The sequence below is a fragment of the Narcine bancroftii genome, chromosome 6 (genome assembly GCF_036971445.1).
Source record: "Narcine bancroftii isolate sNarBan1 chromosome 6, sNarBan1.hap1, whole genome shotgun sequence".
Taxonomy (NCBI): Eukaryota; Metazoa; Chordata; class Chondrichthyes; order Torpediniformes; family Narcinidae; genus Narcine; species Narcine bancroftii.
This window is the reverse complement of record NC_091474.1, coordinates 147,363,935-147,381,193: the sequence shown is the minus strand read 5'-3', so window position 1 is coordinate 147,381,193 and position 17,259 is coordinate 147,363,935. Positions and strand designations below refer to the sequence as shown.

At 37.7% G+C, this 17,259-nt stretch overlaps 1 protein-coding gene across 7 annotated transcripts in view; it reads left to right on the top strand.

The window, feature by feature from the left end:
- LOC138736582 (rho-associated protein kinase 2-like) overlaps positions 1 to 17,259 on the top strand; it is a 177,333-nt gene that overhangs the window by 151,537 nt on the left and 8,537 nt on the right. For 5 of the 7 annotated variants that reach the window (XM_069886316.1, XM_069886314.1, XM_069886318.1 and 2 more), the window contains 7 exons: positions 32 to 200; positions 5,294 to 5,364; positions 5,985 to 6,073; positions 7,342 to 7,420; positions 7,540 to 7,807; positions 10,618 to 10,834; positions 13,627 to 13,723. In XM_069886316.1, the coding sequence (XP_069742417.1) occupies positions 32 to 200; positions 5,294 to 5,364; positions 5,985 to 6,073; positions 7,342 to 7,420; positions 7,540 to 7,807; positions 10,618 to 10,834; positions 13,627 to 13,693 (960 nt within the window). In that variant the 3' untranslated portion in view covers positions 13,694 to 13,723. Of the gene's footprint in view, positions 1 to 31; positions 201 to 5,293; positions 5,365 to 5,984; positions 6,074 to 7,341; positions 7,421 to 7,539; positions 7,808 to 10,617; positions 10,835 to 13,103; positions 13,172 to 13,626; positions 13,724 to 17,259 lie in introns of those variants that run through there. The other 2 variants (XM_069886315.1, XM_069886317.1) reach the window with 2 other exon arrangements.

Below are 17,259 nucleotides of genomic sequence, written 5' to 3'. Positions count from 1 at the left end.
TAATGCACTGATATAACTAATCTTCCCACAGCAAATTGCAGATGAAAGTCAGGTGCGAATTGAGCTGCAGATGGCACTGGATAGCAAAGACAGTGATATTGAACAGCTTCGATCCCAGCTACAATTAATACATGTGGGCCTAGATACTACTAGCATTGGCAGTGGCCCTGGTGATGTAGAAGCAGATGATGGATTTCCTGGTAGGTATAAGTCACCTACTAACATTTTTTTTTAAAAAATGAAGACGTAAGAGACTGCAGATGCTGGAATCCGGAGCAAAAAAAAACAAACAGCAGTGGGAACTCAATGGGCCAGGGAGGAAATGGACTGGCAGCATCTCAGAGAAAAGCTTGCTTCAAGAACAAAAAAAAGGGTTTTGACCCAAAATAATTGACTTTCCACTTCTCTGCATGGATGCTGCCTGACCTGAGTTCCTCCTTTTCTTTTTGCTTATAAACATGATGTCTTTAGGTAATTACTCTTGAAAGGTAGTTGTCTTCTGACAGTTATTTAATATGCTTATTAATGTTGGTTTAGCATAATATCTTTGACAAGGTTATGATAATGTAACAAAATGAACTGAATTATAATGTTGAAGCAACAATTAATGTTTTGATGGAAATCAATGTGTCATTGCATCATTCTCATGAATGAGCCTTTCCTCACTTTCCTCTTTCAGTGGCAGACTGGCGTTTTTACCAAATCGTACTGAGATCTGTCCCTTTAATATCCCTAGCACCCCCTCATCTTTTAAATGAGTTTGTTTTAGTCCTTTTTCAGTTAATTGTTCTGTCCATCCAAGTGCCATTAATATTTTTTGATGAGATACTTTAACCATTTTCCTCCTCAACATTTAAACCAAGTGGCTCTCATCCTTTGATTACAAGATTCATATTGATTCAGCAATCTCTGTCCCATTGAGTTTGCTGTTATCCTATTGTAATAACATAAGGAATGGAGCAGGAGTTAGCTTCACTGCCATTCATTTAGGTAAGGGTTGTTATGTTCTTTAGCCTCTCCTGTCTCATTCTTCTTGTGTTTAATGTCTTTGTTGTCCAAAAATCTTAGCATTCAATTAATGTACCAGCTCATCCATAGATTTCTCTTGGAGAATTCCAGATTCTGAATACATAGAAGAAATCCATCTGAAGTAATCAAACTCTTTGTGGAGACAGTTTCTCCAGCTGGTTTTTTTCCACCCTGACCCCAGTTGCTGTCATGTCAAACCTGCAGAGAATCTTTTCTGATGATATTGAATATGTGTAAAGGTATCATTCCCCTCTCAAAATCTGGTGATATTATCCTCGTCTTCAAAACCAATCCTTGGTTTATCTATTCCTTCAAATTGCTGTCTCATTTCCAACCTTTTCTTACAATAGTTAATTTTGGGAGTGAAAAATCATGCACTTTCTTTCATATGGTATTCAGCACAATCAAGCTCATCTGTCATTTCCTCTTCCTTACAACTCACTCAATTTTTAGCAACTTTCTCGGGACCCTCTTCCTTTGCCTTCGGCCTATGAAACTTGAAAAACTTGTTGAATAAAACCAAGTTTTTATTTAATTTATTAATTTTAATTTTATTTCTTAACAATTAAATTTTATCGATTACAACCCTTTATTGAGTATACTGTACAGAATAAATTGCCACTCTCCTAGAAAACCACATTAGAAAGTGCCTTCACTCTGACATGAATGACAGTAGAAACCTACTGTTTAAGGAGATGCACACATCCTAATCCAATGAAAATAATTGTTGTTTTTTAAATTTTGAGTTGACATTGTTGTTTTATTCAGGTATAAAAAGTTCACAAAGTTTAAAGACAATAATCAAATTCCCTCCCTAAACCCTTACATCACTCATAAACTTACATGTTTAGCCCCCTTTAATATTCTGCTCACATGGCTCAGATTTTGTGAGCAAGCCACCTGTCAGGAGAACAAAGATGGCTTGGCAAATAATAGAATGCCTTAACAAACTGAGTTGGACATCTCAGACCATGATCACAGCAGTAATGGTTGTCTCATGAAATAGCTGATATCAGATGGTGGAACTCTTGCATCAGCACATGCAGATTTAAAGTATTATTTAAAATATATAAAATAATTATTGATTTATAGTTTGTAAAATACTACAAGAAGCATTCAGAAAACTCAAATATTTTGTATAATTTACTTTTTTTCTTTCTTGATTGCCTGATTTTTTTTATGTTCAATTTATTTGATGTTTTATCCTTTCTGCGTCAATTAAACCAATGAAAAATAAATATCTTCACTTTTATACTTGTCTTGTCACTTTGGTTTTCTCAGTTCGTATCACTCAATCCCACACAACGGAGTCCATGTCTTTTAGCTACAAGCGCTCTTCCACTTCTGTCACCATTGACACTAAGCCCTCCTATTCTCACATCCATGGTTTTGATTCTGAGTCTGACTCAGACGACGACACAGAGCCCATTGTACATGCACAGTCTGACCCTGACTCTGAACCTGAAATTGAATCTGATTCTGCAGGTGAAGTACTGCATGTGACAAAGCACCATTTGCTTTTTTAAAAAATTCAGATATTAAAGTTTGTCTAACGGTCTTTATAACAATGATTGACAAACAAGAATGTTGTTTGATGGAGGTGCATGAATGAGGATGCAGAAGAAAATTGCATCTTTAATCTGTTCTGCAAAATACCCACTATCTTTAAAGATTTATCTTACTGGTATTGATCTACCTATAGGACCTAAATTTCTATCAGTATGTTTATCTGACAAAGATAGTGCTGAAATATAACCTTATTAACTTTTATTATTGGCTTAGCTGATCAGCCTAACCTTGAGTGTTGAATATATGGCTTTTTGTTCTGGCTTAAAATGCAAATTCTAGGTTAAAGCTTTTAACTTTTATTTTAATTGGTTGAAGTTGCAGAAATGCAGTTATTTACCCACATTTCCGTTTGAGTTTGGATGTCAAAATTAAATTTATCTATTATGTTACCAGGACTAATAAAAGGAGAGGCTGGATAGGTGAGGACACTTCTCCCTGGAATGCAGTGGGGTCGGGGTGGGGGGGGGGGGGGGGGGGGAGGAACAACCTTGTGGAGATTTATATGTTATAAAATTATGACTTATTTTCCAGGATAGGGAAATCTCAAGAGCATAGATTTGAAGTGAGAGAGTAAATATTAAGAGGCTTGAGGGACAACTTCAATAGGTCAATGGATATACAGAACAAGATGTCAGACATAGTGGTAGAAATCAATGGGACAATTGTAACTTCCAAAAGAAGTTTAAACTGGAACAGGTATATGGATAGGAAGGTTTAGAGGGATATGGGCTAAATACAGGTAAATGGGACCAACTTGGTCAGCATTACGGGTTGAGCTGAAGGACCGGTTTCCATCCTGTAGAACTCTAACTCAATAGCTCCATACACACTGGCATGTTAACCCAGTAATTAACTATTAATCTAGTGGTTAACGTGCCAGTGTGAAAGCTCGTGAACCGGCACGCAAGCGTCAGATCACCCCGGGAATAAACTGCCTATGGAGGGTGCATCATCGCCAATTCATTTTGAATTGGCATACTGGTTAGCCCGATGTGAAAGGGACAGGGGAGGGGTGGGGATATACAGGATGTCACCACTGGAGGATAGGCACCCCTTTGTTCTGGGATGCTGGGTGGTGAGTGTGAAAGGGCGCAGAAAACTGGTTAACGTCTATCCTGTGTGAAAGGCAAAAGTGCTATTTTTGAACCGATTTGTTGTACTGCCAATTTACCGGTTAGCCAATGTAAAAAGGGTTATGATTAGCAAATTTTGAGTTCTGCAGAGTCACTACATTGTCTGCATAAGACTGTTATTATAATAAATTGTGATGAGGCTTAAAAAGCAACTGCATGTTGCAGTTTAGTTTCAAATTAGTAGGTCTGCAATTTTCTTCTCTAAACTTCTTTCATTTAAAACTGACAAAGGTTATTGGTCAATGAACTCTTTTACTCCAGGGCTGTGTTCCAAATCCAAAGTAAAAAGTGATGTATATATTTTTGGTATGTAGGAATCTTCTATTGAAGTTCACATCACCTGTGGTTCAGGCTAATTTCTTTTAATTGGGGTGTGTGTGGAGTTTGCATATTTTCCACTAACTGTGATAGTTTCCCCTTCTTCTGTCCTATATCCTAAGGATGTGTAGTTGGTTAACAGTCTACTGTGTCAATTTAACTTCAGTAAGGGAGAAAGGAATGACTAATTGGAGAGCAAGTAGAGAGATCGTGAGATTGATGGGTATTTCAGAGAGGAAAGTTTGCATGGATATAAATATGGGAGAATAAGAGTGATGCACGTGCTCTGAAAGCTGGCGTTGACTCACTGGGATGAATGGCCTCTATCTTAAGAAATATTTGTATGGACGACACCAAAGCTGGTGACATAGTGGGTTGTGAAGAAAGTTCTCAATCATCTGGGAAAAGGGGCCATCGAATGTCAGATGTAACTCTGACAAGTACGAGTTGTTGCACTTCGGGAGGTGAAACCAGGCTGGACTTGCATAGTGAATGATAGGGTGCTGGAAAGTTCTGTAGGACAGAAAGATTTTGAGGTACAGATACATAATTCCATAAAAGTGGTAATGTAGTGAAGGTTTTTGGTATGCTTGCCTTCATTAGTCAAGGTGTGTAGAGGAGCAAGGATATCATGTTGCAGTTGGATAAGATGTTGGTGAGACCACACTTAGAGTATTGTGTGCCGTTTTGGTCACACCCAGCAATAGGAAAGATATTGCTAGAAAGGGTGCAGAAAAGATTCACAAGAATGTTGCTGTTATTGGTGAGCTTGAATCATGAAGAGAGGCTGGATGGGTGGGAGCTTTTCTCCCCAGAGTATAAGGGACTGAGAGGGGACCTTTGCGGCATCTACAGTCTTGTTGAAGAGATTAATTAAATCATGAGGGGAATAAATAAGATTGATGTTATCTTTTTTCCTCAGGCAAGAGGAATCAAGGTGAAAGAGTAAAGATTTAAAAGGGTCCTAAGGGGAGGGTGATGAATATTTGGAATGAACTGTCAGAGGAAGTGGTTGAAGCAAGAACAATTGTCATTAGATATTTAGTCAGGTCCATGGATAGGAAGGGTTTGAGGGATATGGGCAATGTAGGCAAATCTTGGGTGAACAACATTGTCAGTGTGGACAAGTTGGGCTGAAAGGCCTTTTTCTGTGCTTTAAAACTATAACTATGAAATCACACAGTTGGAAATGCAGAATCTGGTTAACTGTCAATATTTTTAATTGCTTTTTTTTTCTTTTTTAGAATCCAGACTGGAAGGTTGGCTTTCCTTGCCCATGAGAAATAATACAAAAAAGTTTCTGTGGAGGAAACAGGTATGCTGAGAAGTTACAATATTTGAACTTGAGTATAAATGGGAAGATCTCCAAGTTGTGGCAATGTGCTTACAGTAGAAGAGATCATAATAGATATCTTTATGATTATTGGTCAAAGGTACATAGCACATGAGATTTGTATCTCTGCTTATATCTGATGAATGATCTCTTAATAATAATATCCCTAATATCTGCACTCATTACTCGTTTAGCAATTGTACCCTTAAACCTGTCTCCTCTGTTGAAGCTGTTTACTATTTCAGCATGGTTCTGGAGAATAAAAATATTCCTAGAGTTTATTTGAAATTAAAAAAGAAAATGTTGGAATTGTAAGTAGGCAAGACAGCATCAATGGATAGAGCAAATCAATTAATATCAGCTTTATCAACAAGTACCCTAAACAGGTCTTCTCGTCTGCAAGAGCAATTATTATTGGATAACTGGGCATTAATCTTGAGACCATTGTTCAGTGACCTTTGCCACTTAGAAATACAGTTCATGTTTCTTATGGTTTTCTGACATTTTTAAAAATAAGTTTTTTTTTAATACAAACTTTAATTTTCTTTTGAAAATATATCTACATACTTTTTCTTAAGCAAGTATAACAACTTACTTTACAGTATGTAGTCGTAAGCAGTAAGAAGATCCTATTTTATGACAGCGAGCAGGACAAAGAGTTGTCGAATCCTTCAATGGTGTTGGATATTGAGTAAGTAGCTGATAGCTTTCATGTAACATTTTAATGTTAAGAAAGTAAGTAATGCCGTAAATTATTGGCATGGAGACTAAGTGAATCCACTGTCTGTTTGGTATCCAGTGATCTCTTAAAGGGTGCACAAATAGCAATGCAGATGGTATTAGTTGTGCTGCAAAACTGTGCATTTGCTGCACATTTACTGTTTTGGTTTCTCATTTCATTTATCATTATAACTAAATGCATATGTCTGTGAAATGCTTTCTATTATACATTCAGAATGTTTCATTCCTAAAATTGCTCACTGTCAATTGTTGCTGAAATGTTTTTCCCCCTTTGGCATTCATTACCTTTATGATAATTTTTTCTGTTTACTATTTATCAAGTACAAGGGAATGGATACAAAATTTTAATGATATAAAATTAAGTTGCTTTGAGGCCTCTGAAAATCTGAAATTAGTTTCTCATATCAAGAACATTAAGAGGGCATTTGGATTATTTGGTCGACACAGTAAAACTGATGCACTCTCCTGCCATTCAGAAATCTTGATAGTACTGCATTTGGCTCACCGGGTATAGTTTCCTCTCACTCCCTTCTTGCTGCCAGGGATTTAGTTTCTGTGCTGCCTTTCAACTTTCCTGGTTCACAAGGAAATTTATTATAGTACTGTGTAATATCTTTTTTTAAAAAAAGTTTTAAAATATGTAGAGATGTTATGAATGCTGTCCAGTTCTCCAGAAAATGTTAATTGGTTATGCTGGATTATCAAATATGTTGTTCCTAGGATTTAGTTATGCATATAATTGTGGTTCTGCAAACCTTTTTATAATTCATATAATGAAAGCCAGCATATGAAGTAAATGTTGTTTGGAGAAGTTTATTTTAAGATGCTCTGATAGAATTTAGTGACTTTATGTGATCTGAACAGCTACCCTTTGCATGCATTTTTTTAAAAAACTCAATTATACCCATGTAGAAGAATCAGTCACCCATTCCAATCAGCAAACATTTTAACAGTGTAGTTGACCCTACTTATCCTCTAGTTTTCCTATTAGTGAACCACAAGTTTTACCACAAGTATTGCTGTTGTGCAAATTCAGGATGAGACAGAAGGAGCACTCAGCTGAAGGAGACAGAAAAAGAGAGAGGGACTTGTCTTGCACAGTGTTAAGAATCACTTCTTGTTTTTAAGAACATAGGCTTTAAAATGATTTAAAAAAAAACATTGGTTCTAGGTAAACCTGCAGTTATGTTTTAAATTTTGTTGTTTTTTTTTTCACAGCAAACTTTTCCATGTTCGGCAAGTTACCCAGGGTGATGTATATAGAGCAGATGCCAAAGAGATTCCCAGAATATTTCAGGTAAGTGGAGTTCTACTGTATCTGTATTTGAAATGCAAGGAAAAATTGTTATCTTAAAAGTAATGCGATTAAAATACACAATAGCTGACTAGCATTAAATTGTCTTGTGTGGTCATCAGATCCTTTATGCTAATGAGGGAGAAAGTAGAAAGGAACAAGAGTTTCCTGTGGAGCCTCCTGCCTTAGGAGAGAAGTCGAGCTACATTCCTCACAAAGGTCATGAATTTATACCTACCCTCTACCATTTCCCAACCAACTGTGAGGCTTGTACAAAGCCACTCTGGCACATGTTCAAACCCCCACCAGCTCTGGAGTGTCGCCGTTGCCATATCAAATGCCACAAAGATCATATGGATAAAAAAGAGGACCTTATAGCGCCGTGTAAAGGTAAGTACCAAAATATGATTTCATTTATATTGTATCAAATGTACTGTAAAGGAAGATATATACAGGCAAACCCTGCTGTATGCTACTTCAATCAGTGCGAAATTCATTTACCGTGATTTGAAAAACTGTGATCATTTCCTTTTCTACGCGTGTAATTATTCAGTTACCACAAGATCCCTCCACATCCCCTCTCCATCGGGTACCCCTTATCCCCTCCACATCCTCTTTTCCAGGCCCCCAGAACCCTCTCCCCAGTACTGAGCCCCCTCCCCATTCCTGGTGCTGGAACAACAGCCTGATGCTGTAACTGTTCTCCCCCATTTCCATCTGCTCCCTCACCCTGGCAACACGCCACACTTTGCCTCGCTGGTGCGCTCAAATGCAGGTCCACACGGAAACCGCACGTCACATTCTGATGCCTTGAATTATTCGTTCTCCTCCTCCACCTGTTGCAGCAGCCACAGGAATGAGCACTGAGAGTTTCAGGTTGTTATATTCTCAAACCCTAACCTCACACTCAACCAAATCAATGGATTTATGGGCTAAGGTTTCTTAATCAATAAAACAAGTTTATTTTCATGTACCTTGTATAATATTTTTCTAAGAAATTGTTTAGTTATGATGTAATTCTGAATTAAATGAAAAATATAATTATTTTTATTAACCTTAACAATTTTGGCATGATATGTAGCTAAAGGTTGTTTTTAAAACAATTTTTTATGTCTTGATGGATGATCTGAAAGGGCGGGAATTCATTGTAATTATTCCCCTTGATTCTATTAATAGCTTAACGTGAATTCATCTTATGTGAGTAAAAATTAGGACGAATTAATCGCATAAAGTGGGGTTTGCCTGTAATTGCTTTCAATTTGAATTTCGAATGTACCACTGCATCAAAATTCATCAAAGATTGCAAGAAAACAATGAGAGTGTTTGGAAAGTTGTTTGTATTTGAAACTATTTTTGATTGCATTTTCTTGTGCAAGTGGTATTGAATATTAGAATTTAGATTCTACTCACCACTTCTCCTTTTGTATGCTTTGAGTTTAGTCCCTAAGATGTAGCTTTTCCTTCATGTATGTAAATATATATCCACACATTCTCTCTCTCTTTCTCAAAATGATACAGTGACAAAAATTTAGAAATAATGCAGCATAGCATATGATTTTCTGACCCATTCAACTCTTCTAAAGAAACTTCAATAATAAAGAAACTTGTTAAAGCTGAATTGTGGCAATTTAGCAATTCTTATTGTGTACACACCAAAGTAGGCATGTATTAACAATAAAGCTACTGAAAGTTAAATTCATCTTGCACCTCTTTTTAATTGGGGGAAAAAATCCACACTGAGCACGTTATTTGGAATCCACAGAGTCTGAATTATAGTAAGTTTCATGCATTATTTTCAGTGTAGATTTTTGCAACATTGCCCGAGACTGAACAAGTTCCATAACATTGAGGAGTGAGTAATGACCTGGATTTACTTAGAAGAGTAAAGCTGTTTAAACATGTACAGGTACACAATCCTTTATCCGGAACCCTTGGAGGACAGTGTGTTACAAATTTCGGATTTCAGAATAAAAGCCAGATTTAAGACCACCCGAATTGTGCTGCCGTTTCCACCTCCACCCCCTTCCACTCACGCTGCCATCGCCCCCCCGCCCGCCCGACTCGCGCTGCCAGTCTCCCTCCCCCCCACCGATGCGCGCTGCCGGTTTTCCCCCCTCCCTCTTGTGCCCGACTCGCTCTGCCGTCTCCCTCTCGCCTGCCCGACTCGCACTGCCGTCTCTCCCCTTAACCCACCTGACTCGCACTGCCGGTCTCTCGCCCGACCGACACGCACTGCCGGTCTTGGTCTCTCACCCGCCCGACTCACACTGCTCTCTCTCTCCCCTCTTGACGGATTTTGGAGCTTTCCGGATTTTAGATGTCCGGATAAAGGATTGTGTACCTATATATCATAAACTTTAATATACTTCACAAGGGCGAATGGCTACTTTGGATTTGGATAGGTTGGATTTCCCCATCTAACCCCCTCACTCTCACTCCCTCTGAGGATGAGAGAGAGAGATTGCCCACTGCAACCATTTTCTTGAAGAAGATGTTTATTGGGAAGTGTTCAAAAAGTGCAAACTGGCAAACTCTAGTGCAGATCCTAGTGACAAAGAAGGATCAATAAGAAGCAAATGATGAATGTAAAAAAAAAAATTGAGATGAACAGGACTCAGCTTCAGTTGATGTGAAGGACATGACATCAGTGCAGGTTTCTCTCTCGTCAATGAAAAGCAAGTCACGGAGGTTCAAAGAACCTGGGTGCTGACATTAGTCATTGGAATGAACTTTGTGAGTGTGGAAAATAATCCAATGATTATTAATGCAATGTTAACATTTGTACCAAGAAGAGTGGAGCCCAAGCAGTTACGTGCCATGCTCTAACTGTTCAAAATCATAGTTATTCACCACTAGGGATAGAGTGAAAAATCTGCATTGCATTTCAAGGAGGCTATTTTGGCATTAGAGTAATGAGACATTTGTTTACTAGAATGATCCCTGGTCTCTCGGGTTTAAATTTCAGAGATTTTGAAAACTGGAATTTAAGTCGATGGTTGATTTAATTCAAGTTTTAAAAATGTCAACAAACTTAAGGATTGCTGAAAGCTATTTCCGCTCTTGGGTAAAGGATCATAGCTTTTCTCTTTCTTCGTCCTTAGCTATAGGCTTTGAACATTCGTGCAGTTGACTGGGGAAACTTCAACCATTATACTTGATCATTGTTGAAAATCACTAAATTATGTTTTTACCTTTTACAGTAAATTATGATGTTTCATCTGCAAAAGACCTGTTATTATTAGCTAATTCAACAGAGGAACAACAGAAATGGGTGAGTCGACTGGTGAAAAAGATTCCAAAGAAACCACCTGCACATGATCCTAACTTCCACAGATCTTCACCTCGCTCCTCAATGAGGGTTCCCCCTAACCAGTCCATGAGACGGCCAAGCCGACAGCTTCCTGCAGCCAAGCCCAGGTAATTTAATAAGGGTGTATTAATTTTAAACCTCTTGCGTTTCACTAGGGAATTTTGAATAAGGTGCACAAGGCTAATTGCAACCCTCACTTTAATTAACTTTTATGTTGTAAGACTGTGCGCTATCTGTATTTTCTATCCCCACCCATTCCATTTGAGAATTTTTAAAAGGCAAGTGTTGTTGTTTCACTTCAATTGACGGATAATGGATTTAGTATCGAACCAGCTACCTAAAGCTTCAGAATTCACATCTCATCATTGCAACTCATAAAACTGAATTCAGTGAAGTCTAAATACTTCATAACCACAAACTTTCTCATGTCCTTCTATTTGCAGCCTCGGGAAAAATAATGAATAGATTTGATAAACTTAATTTTCCTTTAATTAATCAATATTGTTCCTTCCTAATCCTAAGAATCCTATTATAACTACCTAAATTATATTTTCTAATATTTCCCTGCTACTGTTGTCAAGTTTACTGGTCTGTAATTTCCTGCTTTTTCTCTCCTTCCTCTGTCAAATAGTTTGCTTCCTTCCAATCTGTTAGGAGCACTCTGGAGTCTGGATTTTTGGAAGATAACCAGTGTTATCTTCTCCATTGTTGTCTCTTTCAAAACCTTGGGAGATAATAATTAATTCCTTGGGAGTTGCTGTCTTTCAGCCCCATTTAATTCTGCCAATAGTAAAACACCAAAGTCTGCAGACACCATGGTTGATGTAAAAACACAAGGTTGGAGAAACTCAGCAGGTCAAACAGCACACTTTATGTAACAAAGATAAAGATACATAACCAATGTTTCAGTCTTGAGTCTCTCATCAAGGCATGGACATCCATGACTTGAAGGGCTCAAGCCCAAAATGATGGTGATGTTTCTCCAGCATTGTGTTTTTAATTCTTCAAATGTGGTTTGTTTCAGCTGATGTTAATTTCTTTCACCTCCTCACTCATTGTCAACTTGTTATTCACTATTTCCAGGAAGCTTTCTAACTGTTCATTTAGAAAGGTAGAATTAATTAAATTTCTCTGCTATTTATTTTTCACCTTAATTTCTCTTAGTCTCTTGATATAAGATCAACATGATTTTCTATTCTTTTCCATTAATGGATGTTTTTACAGTTTGTTTTTATGTTTCCTAGATTACATTTGTATTCTACTTTACCATGTCAATATCTTTGACCTGCAGTTTTCCTCACCAGGCTTCCTGGTCATCTTTTTGGCAGCATTATATGATCAAACTTTGATAATCTTCTGCCTAATTGTTTGGAAATGTAGATTACTAGTACTCCTCTCTCCTTTTTTTTATTCGTCCCCAAGGTCCTGTCCTCACTCCTTTCAAACTCACAGGAACCCCATTTCAGATGCTCTTAACTAATCTCACCAGAATCCTGTTTGCATCTTTCCTACAATGTGTTAATGAGAACTGCACAAGAGTGTTCAAGTGAAAAAGACCATATGTATTTCCTTTGTTAGAGAGTAGTTAATGTCTTGCGGTGGAATTCAAAAAGAGTAGAGAAATAACTCTACAAAATGTATTTATTTGCATTTTTATATTTTATTTAATAATTACTTATTTTTTGCTTTGCGGTTTCTTAATTTTTGCCACTTTAAAAATTAAGCAGTATTTTATTCTTATACTGCAATAATCACAAGTTAAGAATTGACAAATAACAGTAAATCAACTTGTTTGTGAGGCAGCTTGTTCATCACTCAGATTTGAGCATTTGTCTAATAATTCTGTGATCCTCTTGCACTTTCAGCATGCCAAACAACCACAAATTTTGCTTAATTCTGTAGCATTGCCAGAACTTCTCAAAGTTGGCTTTGAAATAACAGCTGCTTTGTCAAAATGGAGTTTTGAGGTATCTCTTGCAGGCGAAATAAGTCTCTAATAAAGACCATTTGATAATGTTCTCCTTTGTCATCCATAACAGTTGTCTCGCAATAAGGAATAGTAGCTTTGACTAATTTTTCAACTCCATTATTCAGCCTGATGTAAAACCTTTTGTACTGTATATAATGAGGATGACTGGGAGATTAGCAAAACCTTCACCAAAGTAAATGGACCTGATAGCTTCCTCATTAAAAAGAACACTGCAAGACTTGCTGTGTTTCTCCAGCATTTTGTGTAAGCTTCCTTGTTAATGGTCTGTGGATTATTTGATAACTTCTTCATGGCATTAGCAAGTTTGTGGTTCACTTTCATCTGTTTTGTTACCATTTATAACCTGCAAATATCTCCCTCGATTTCCATCTTTGCTATTCTTGTAGCTCTGACACTGGTCCTGTGCTTCGAATCATCCTACATTGACACATTTTAATAGTACCAGTAAGTTGTACAGGGTCACTTTCATTTTACTTTGCATGCAATCCTTGTTCATTTACCAATTTTTAATCTTAACCATTTGTCATGCATGTTATGTTTCCATAAATTTCTTCATTATCTGCATGCCTACTCATATTTGTACCAATGTGCTTTAAGAATGTTAACCCTGTTTTCACCAAATCATACTTAGTAACTTTGCAATTATTCATTGAACATTTCAATGTTAAATGTTTGTTCAACCAAGTGCTTTCTTCTTCAGTTGATATCTCATTTTTATGTTTCTGCCACTGGATGACCATGACTCAAGTTTCATGGTTACATGCAATGTTCCAAATTCCTGCCAAGTTCCACTTTCGGTATAGAAGTCTAGACAGTGGGATATGCAGCAGGAGGAAAAAGTGTTGTTCATTGTAAAGAAATGTGAAGTATGAATAATGAATCGATGTCCGTTTCACTGAACTCTTTCAGATTGCTTGATATGGCCTTTAAAGACTGGGAGTGGCCGTTTGATCATGATGATGTTTTTGATTTTTGAAGAAGTTGTTTTACTTGAATGGGGTAAACTATCTATCTGAAAAGCTTTGAGTTTGAAGTCTTGCAGTGTCTTTTGAGTGAAGCATGATTTGCCGTGTGCCTTTTCAAAATGTGTCGTGAAAGAAACAGTTCTAAGAACAGTTTTGCAGCAGATGAAATTATGTACAGGTGGTCCCCTACTTATGACTAATGCAACTTATGACCATCCATATATTTGACTGAAGAAAAAAATTCTGTATAATTTTTTTTTAAATATAGAAAAATATATGTAAATACAGGCAGTCCCCAGGTTATGAATGAGTTCCATTACCTGGGTCTGTCCATAAGCTGAATTTGTATGCAAGGCTGAACAGATACTTGCAGTCAATTGGGGACACAATGCACATTATGTGCATGTGCTAATTGGGAGCACAATTCGAACGTGCGAATCAGTGCACAATTATGCACGGATGCGAATTGGGGAACAGTCTGTTCGTGAGTACAGGGATTGCCTGTATAAAAGTTATGCATTCAGGTCCCGGGGATCCAGGGCTGTTTATTTTGATGGGCCAACATGGCAACAGCCATGGGCCAGGAGGGCACTGAGACAACGCTGCTGCCGAATGTGTTCTCTTTTCGGGAAACAAAGGCAGTGGCGAACCTGGTGCTCAAGGTGGGGAGGTGAGTGCAGGCCCAGAGTAACATCATGTCCAATTTGCTTCCATTTCAAGATCCGACCGATTGGTCAGAATGGAACTTGGGTGTATGCAGGTGTCCAGCATTGTGCTTGATGATGCAAAAGTGGCCTGTCTATATTTTTTTTATATATGGCTATAATTTGACATTCTAACTCAATGTTCTGACAGAGGAAGGCAAGTGTGTCAAATGCTGCCTTCTACTTGTGTCCTTGCAGCATTTCTTAAATAAAGGCAAATCATTAGCCACCCTCCTGCCTTCTGGCAGGAAAACCCTGCGATTTCTACTCCAGCTTCCTACAATGTCGTACTTTTCAATTAGACCCAGGGGAGTTATCTATCTTTATGTTTTTTATGATCCAGTACCATGTGGCGTCTCTTCAAGACATCGCTATTTACTTCCCTGGGTTCCCCAGTATCTATCGTTTCCTCCACACTAAATACAGACAAGAAATATTAATTTAGAACCTTGCCCATTGTCTGTGATTCCACAAAGAAAACCATGTTGATTCTTAAGGTCCTTATTCTCTGTATTTAATCATCAGGCCATAAGATAGAGGAGCGTAAGTAGACTATTCAGCCCATGGGTCCACTCCACCATTCCATCATGAGCTGATCCATTCTTGCACTTAGCCCCACTCCAAAGCCTTCTCCCCATAACCTTTGATATCCACATTATTCAGATAGCTATCAATTTATGCCTTAAATACACCCAAAGACATGGCCTCCACAGCAGCCCATGGCAGCAAATTCTAGGTTCACCACTCTCTGGCTAAAAAAATTCCTCAACATCTCTGTTTTAAATCGGGGCCCTTCAGAACTGAAGTTGTGCCCTCTTGTCCTTGAGTCTTCTACCATGGGAAATAACTTTGCACACCTACTCTGTCTGGGCCTTTCAACAAAATGTTTCTATGAGGACCCCCTGAACTCCAAGGAGTACAGTCCAAGAGGCATCAGACATTCCTCATATGTAAATCCCTTAATTGCGGGAATCATTCTTGTAATTTTTCTCTGCAACCTCTCCAATGCCAGCACATCTTTTTTCTCCAATTAGGAGCCAAAAGCTTTTTGAAAGAGGAGCATAAAAAAATGTATTTCAATAATATATTCCTTACTTCAGGTGGGAACCCCTAAACAAGAGCTTGACAAATCAAGATAAAGATGGAAATCAGATTTGGGTATAGAAATTGATCCATTTTGCTGGTCTGACTTGTGTGCAATATAACTTCTTGCATCAGTTATACCTGATTCCACAAAAGTTACATAAATTCAAATTGGAAATATCAAACCAATGTTTTTGATGTGGTCAAGAAATAGGTACTTTCTTGCATTCAACCTGGTTATGCAGTAAAGGGAAGATTTGGATAATCTGGAAAAGCATTACTGGAATTCGATACCCTCAGGCATCTGAATTATTTTTATTGGGGAAGTTAAAAGACACCAGATCTAAAATGATTCTGTTGAAATATCAGTTAAAATTCATTAACCTTGCTTTAGCTGTAGCAGGGAAATGCATAGCAGTTACTTGGAAATCTGATTCCAAACTAGGTTTTGCCTGCTGGAAGATAGAAATGCATAATTGTTTACCCCTGGAGAAGATCACCTATGACCTCAGAAACAGGTGTCATGTATTTTTAAGAATATGAAGTTCATACCTAAGAAACATCAGGGTAAATCTTTAACAATTCCCCCCTCATGTCTCTTCCTCCCAGTACTCACAGTGTCAAGGACCCTAGATAAGTTAGGTTATTTGTCCCTTGATAGGAGACGGGTTTATCCAAGGTGTAGCCAATCTTTTTCTTACTCTTTCTCCTTTCTTACTTCTTTCTTATTTTGTTCTTTCTCTCTATTATCTTTCTCTTTTTCTCCCTTTGGTTCAACTTGGACATTGAATTTGCATTTTTGTAGTGTTATGAGTCCAGAGGACCCTAAAATCCAGCAACAATAGAAATTCACCAAGACAAAAGGCTACTTCAACAAAAGTTGCTTTTAATTTTCTTTAAACATAAAAACAGGATCAAACTTTAACTTATTACTATTAAATTAACCCACATCTAATTCTAAGTGCCTGTGTATGTAATGTGTAAGTTCTTTGATTCACAGACCAATCACACTTCTCACTCCTCCAAGTTCACTGGTATTAGACAATTCTTATACTGTGCATAGAATTTAACATTTATGAATTTTCACCAGCCTCTTGTGCTTAAAGGAAAATAGTTACTGCTCAGGAAGATTCTAGTTGGTTTCAGAGAGAGATTTATTGCTTGTTGAACTGTTACGAGCCCAAAGGACCCCAAAACCCAGCAGCAATAGACATTCACCAAGACAAGTGGGTTTCAAAACAAAAGTTATTTTTAATCAACTTCAAACATGAAAATAGAATCAAACTTTAACTTAACTCTATACTTATACTATACTCTATACTAACCCAAATTACCCTCTTCTAATTCTAAGCGCACGTGTATGTAATATGTGTGTGTGGATTTAAGAAAAGTTCTTTGGTTCACGGTTCAATCTCACTTCTTTTTCCAAGTTCTCTGGTTGTAGGCAATCACCATACTGTGCACAGAATTTAACATGTATAAAGTTCACCAGGCTTGGTGCTTGAAAGGTTAATGTTTATTGCTCAGGAAGATTCTTGTAGGGTTTTGCAGAGAGAGATATTTGCTGCTCCAGGATTTCCACAACTGAGGTACCACCACTCATCATCTCAGAGTCTTGCTGATGAAACTTGCCCCATCAAGGTCTTCCAGATGGTAACCTCTTTCTTCAAGCTACCACAGAGTTACATTCCTTCCTCAATTTCAAGAGAAACATCAGGCAGATAGCACTTCCAGCCATCTACTGCTCTGGAACTTGCTTTCATGAGTTTCAAACAGTTTTTCCTGGATTG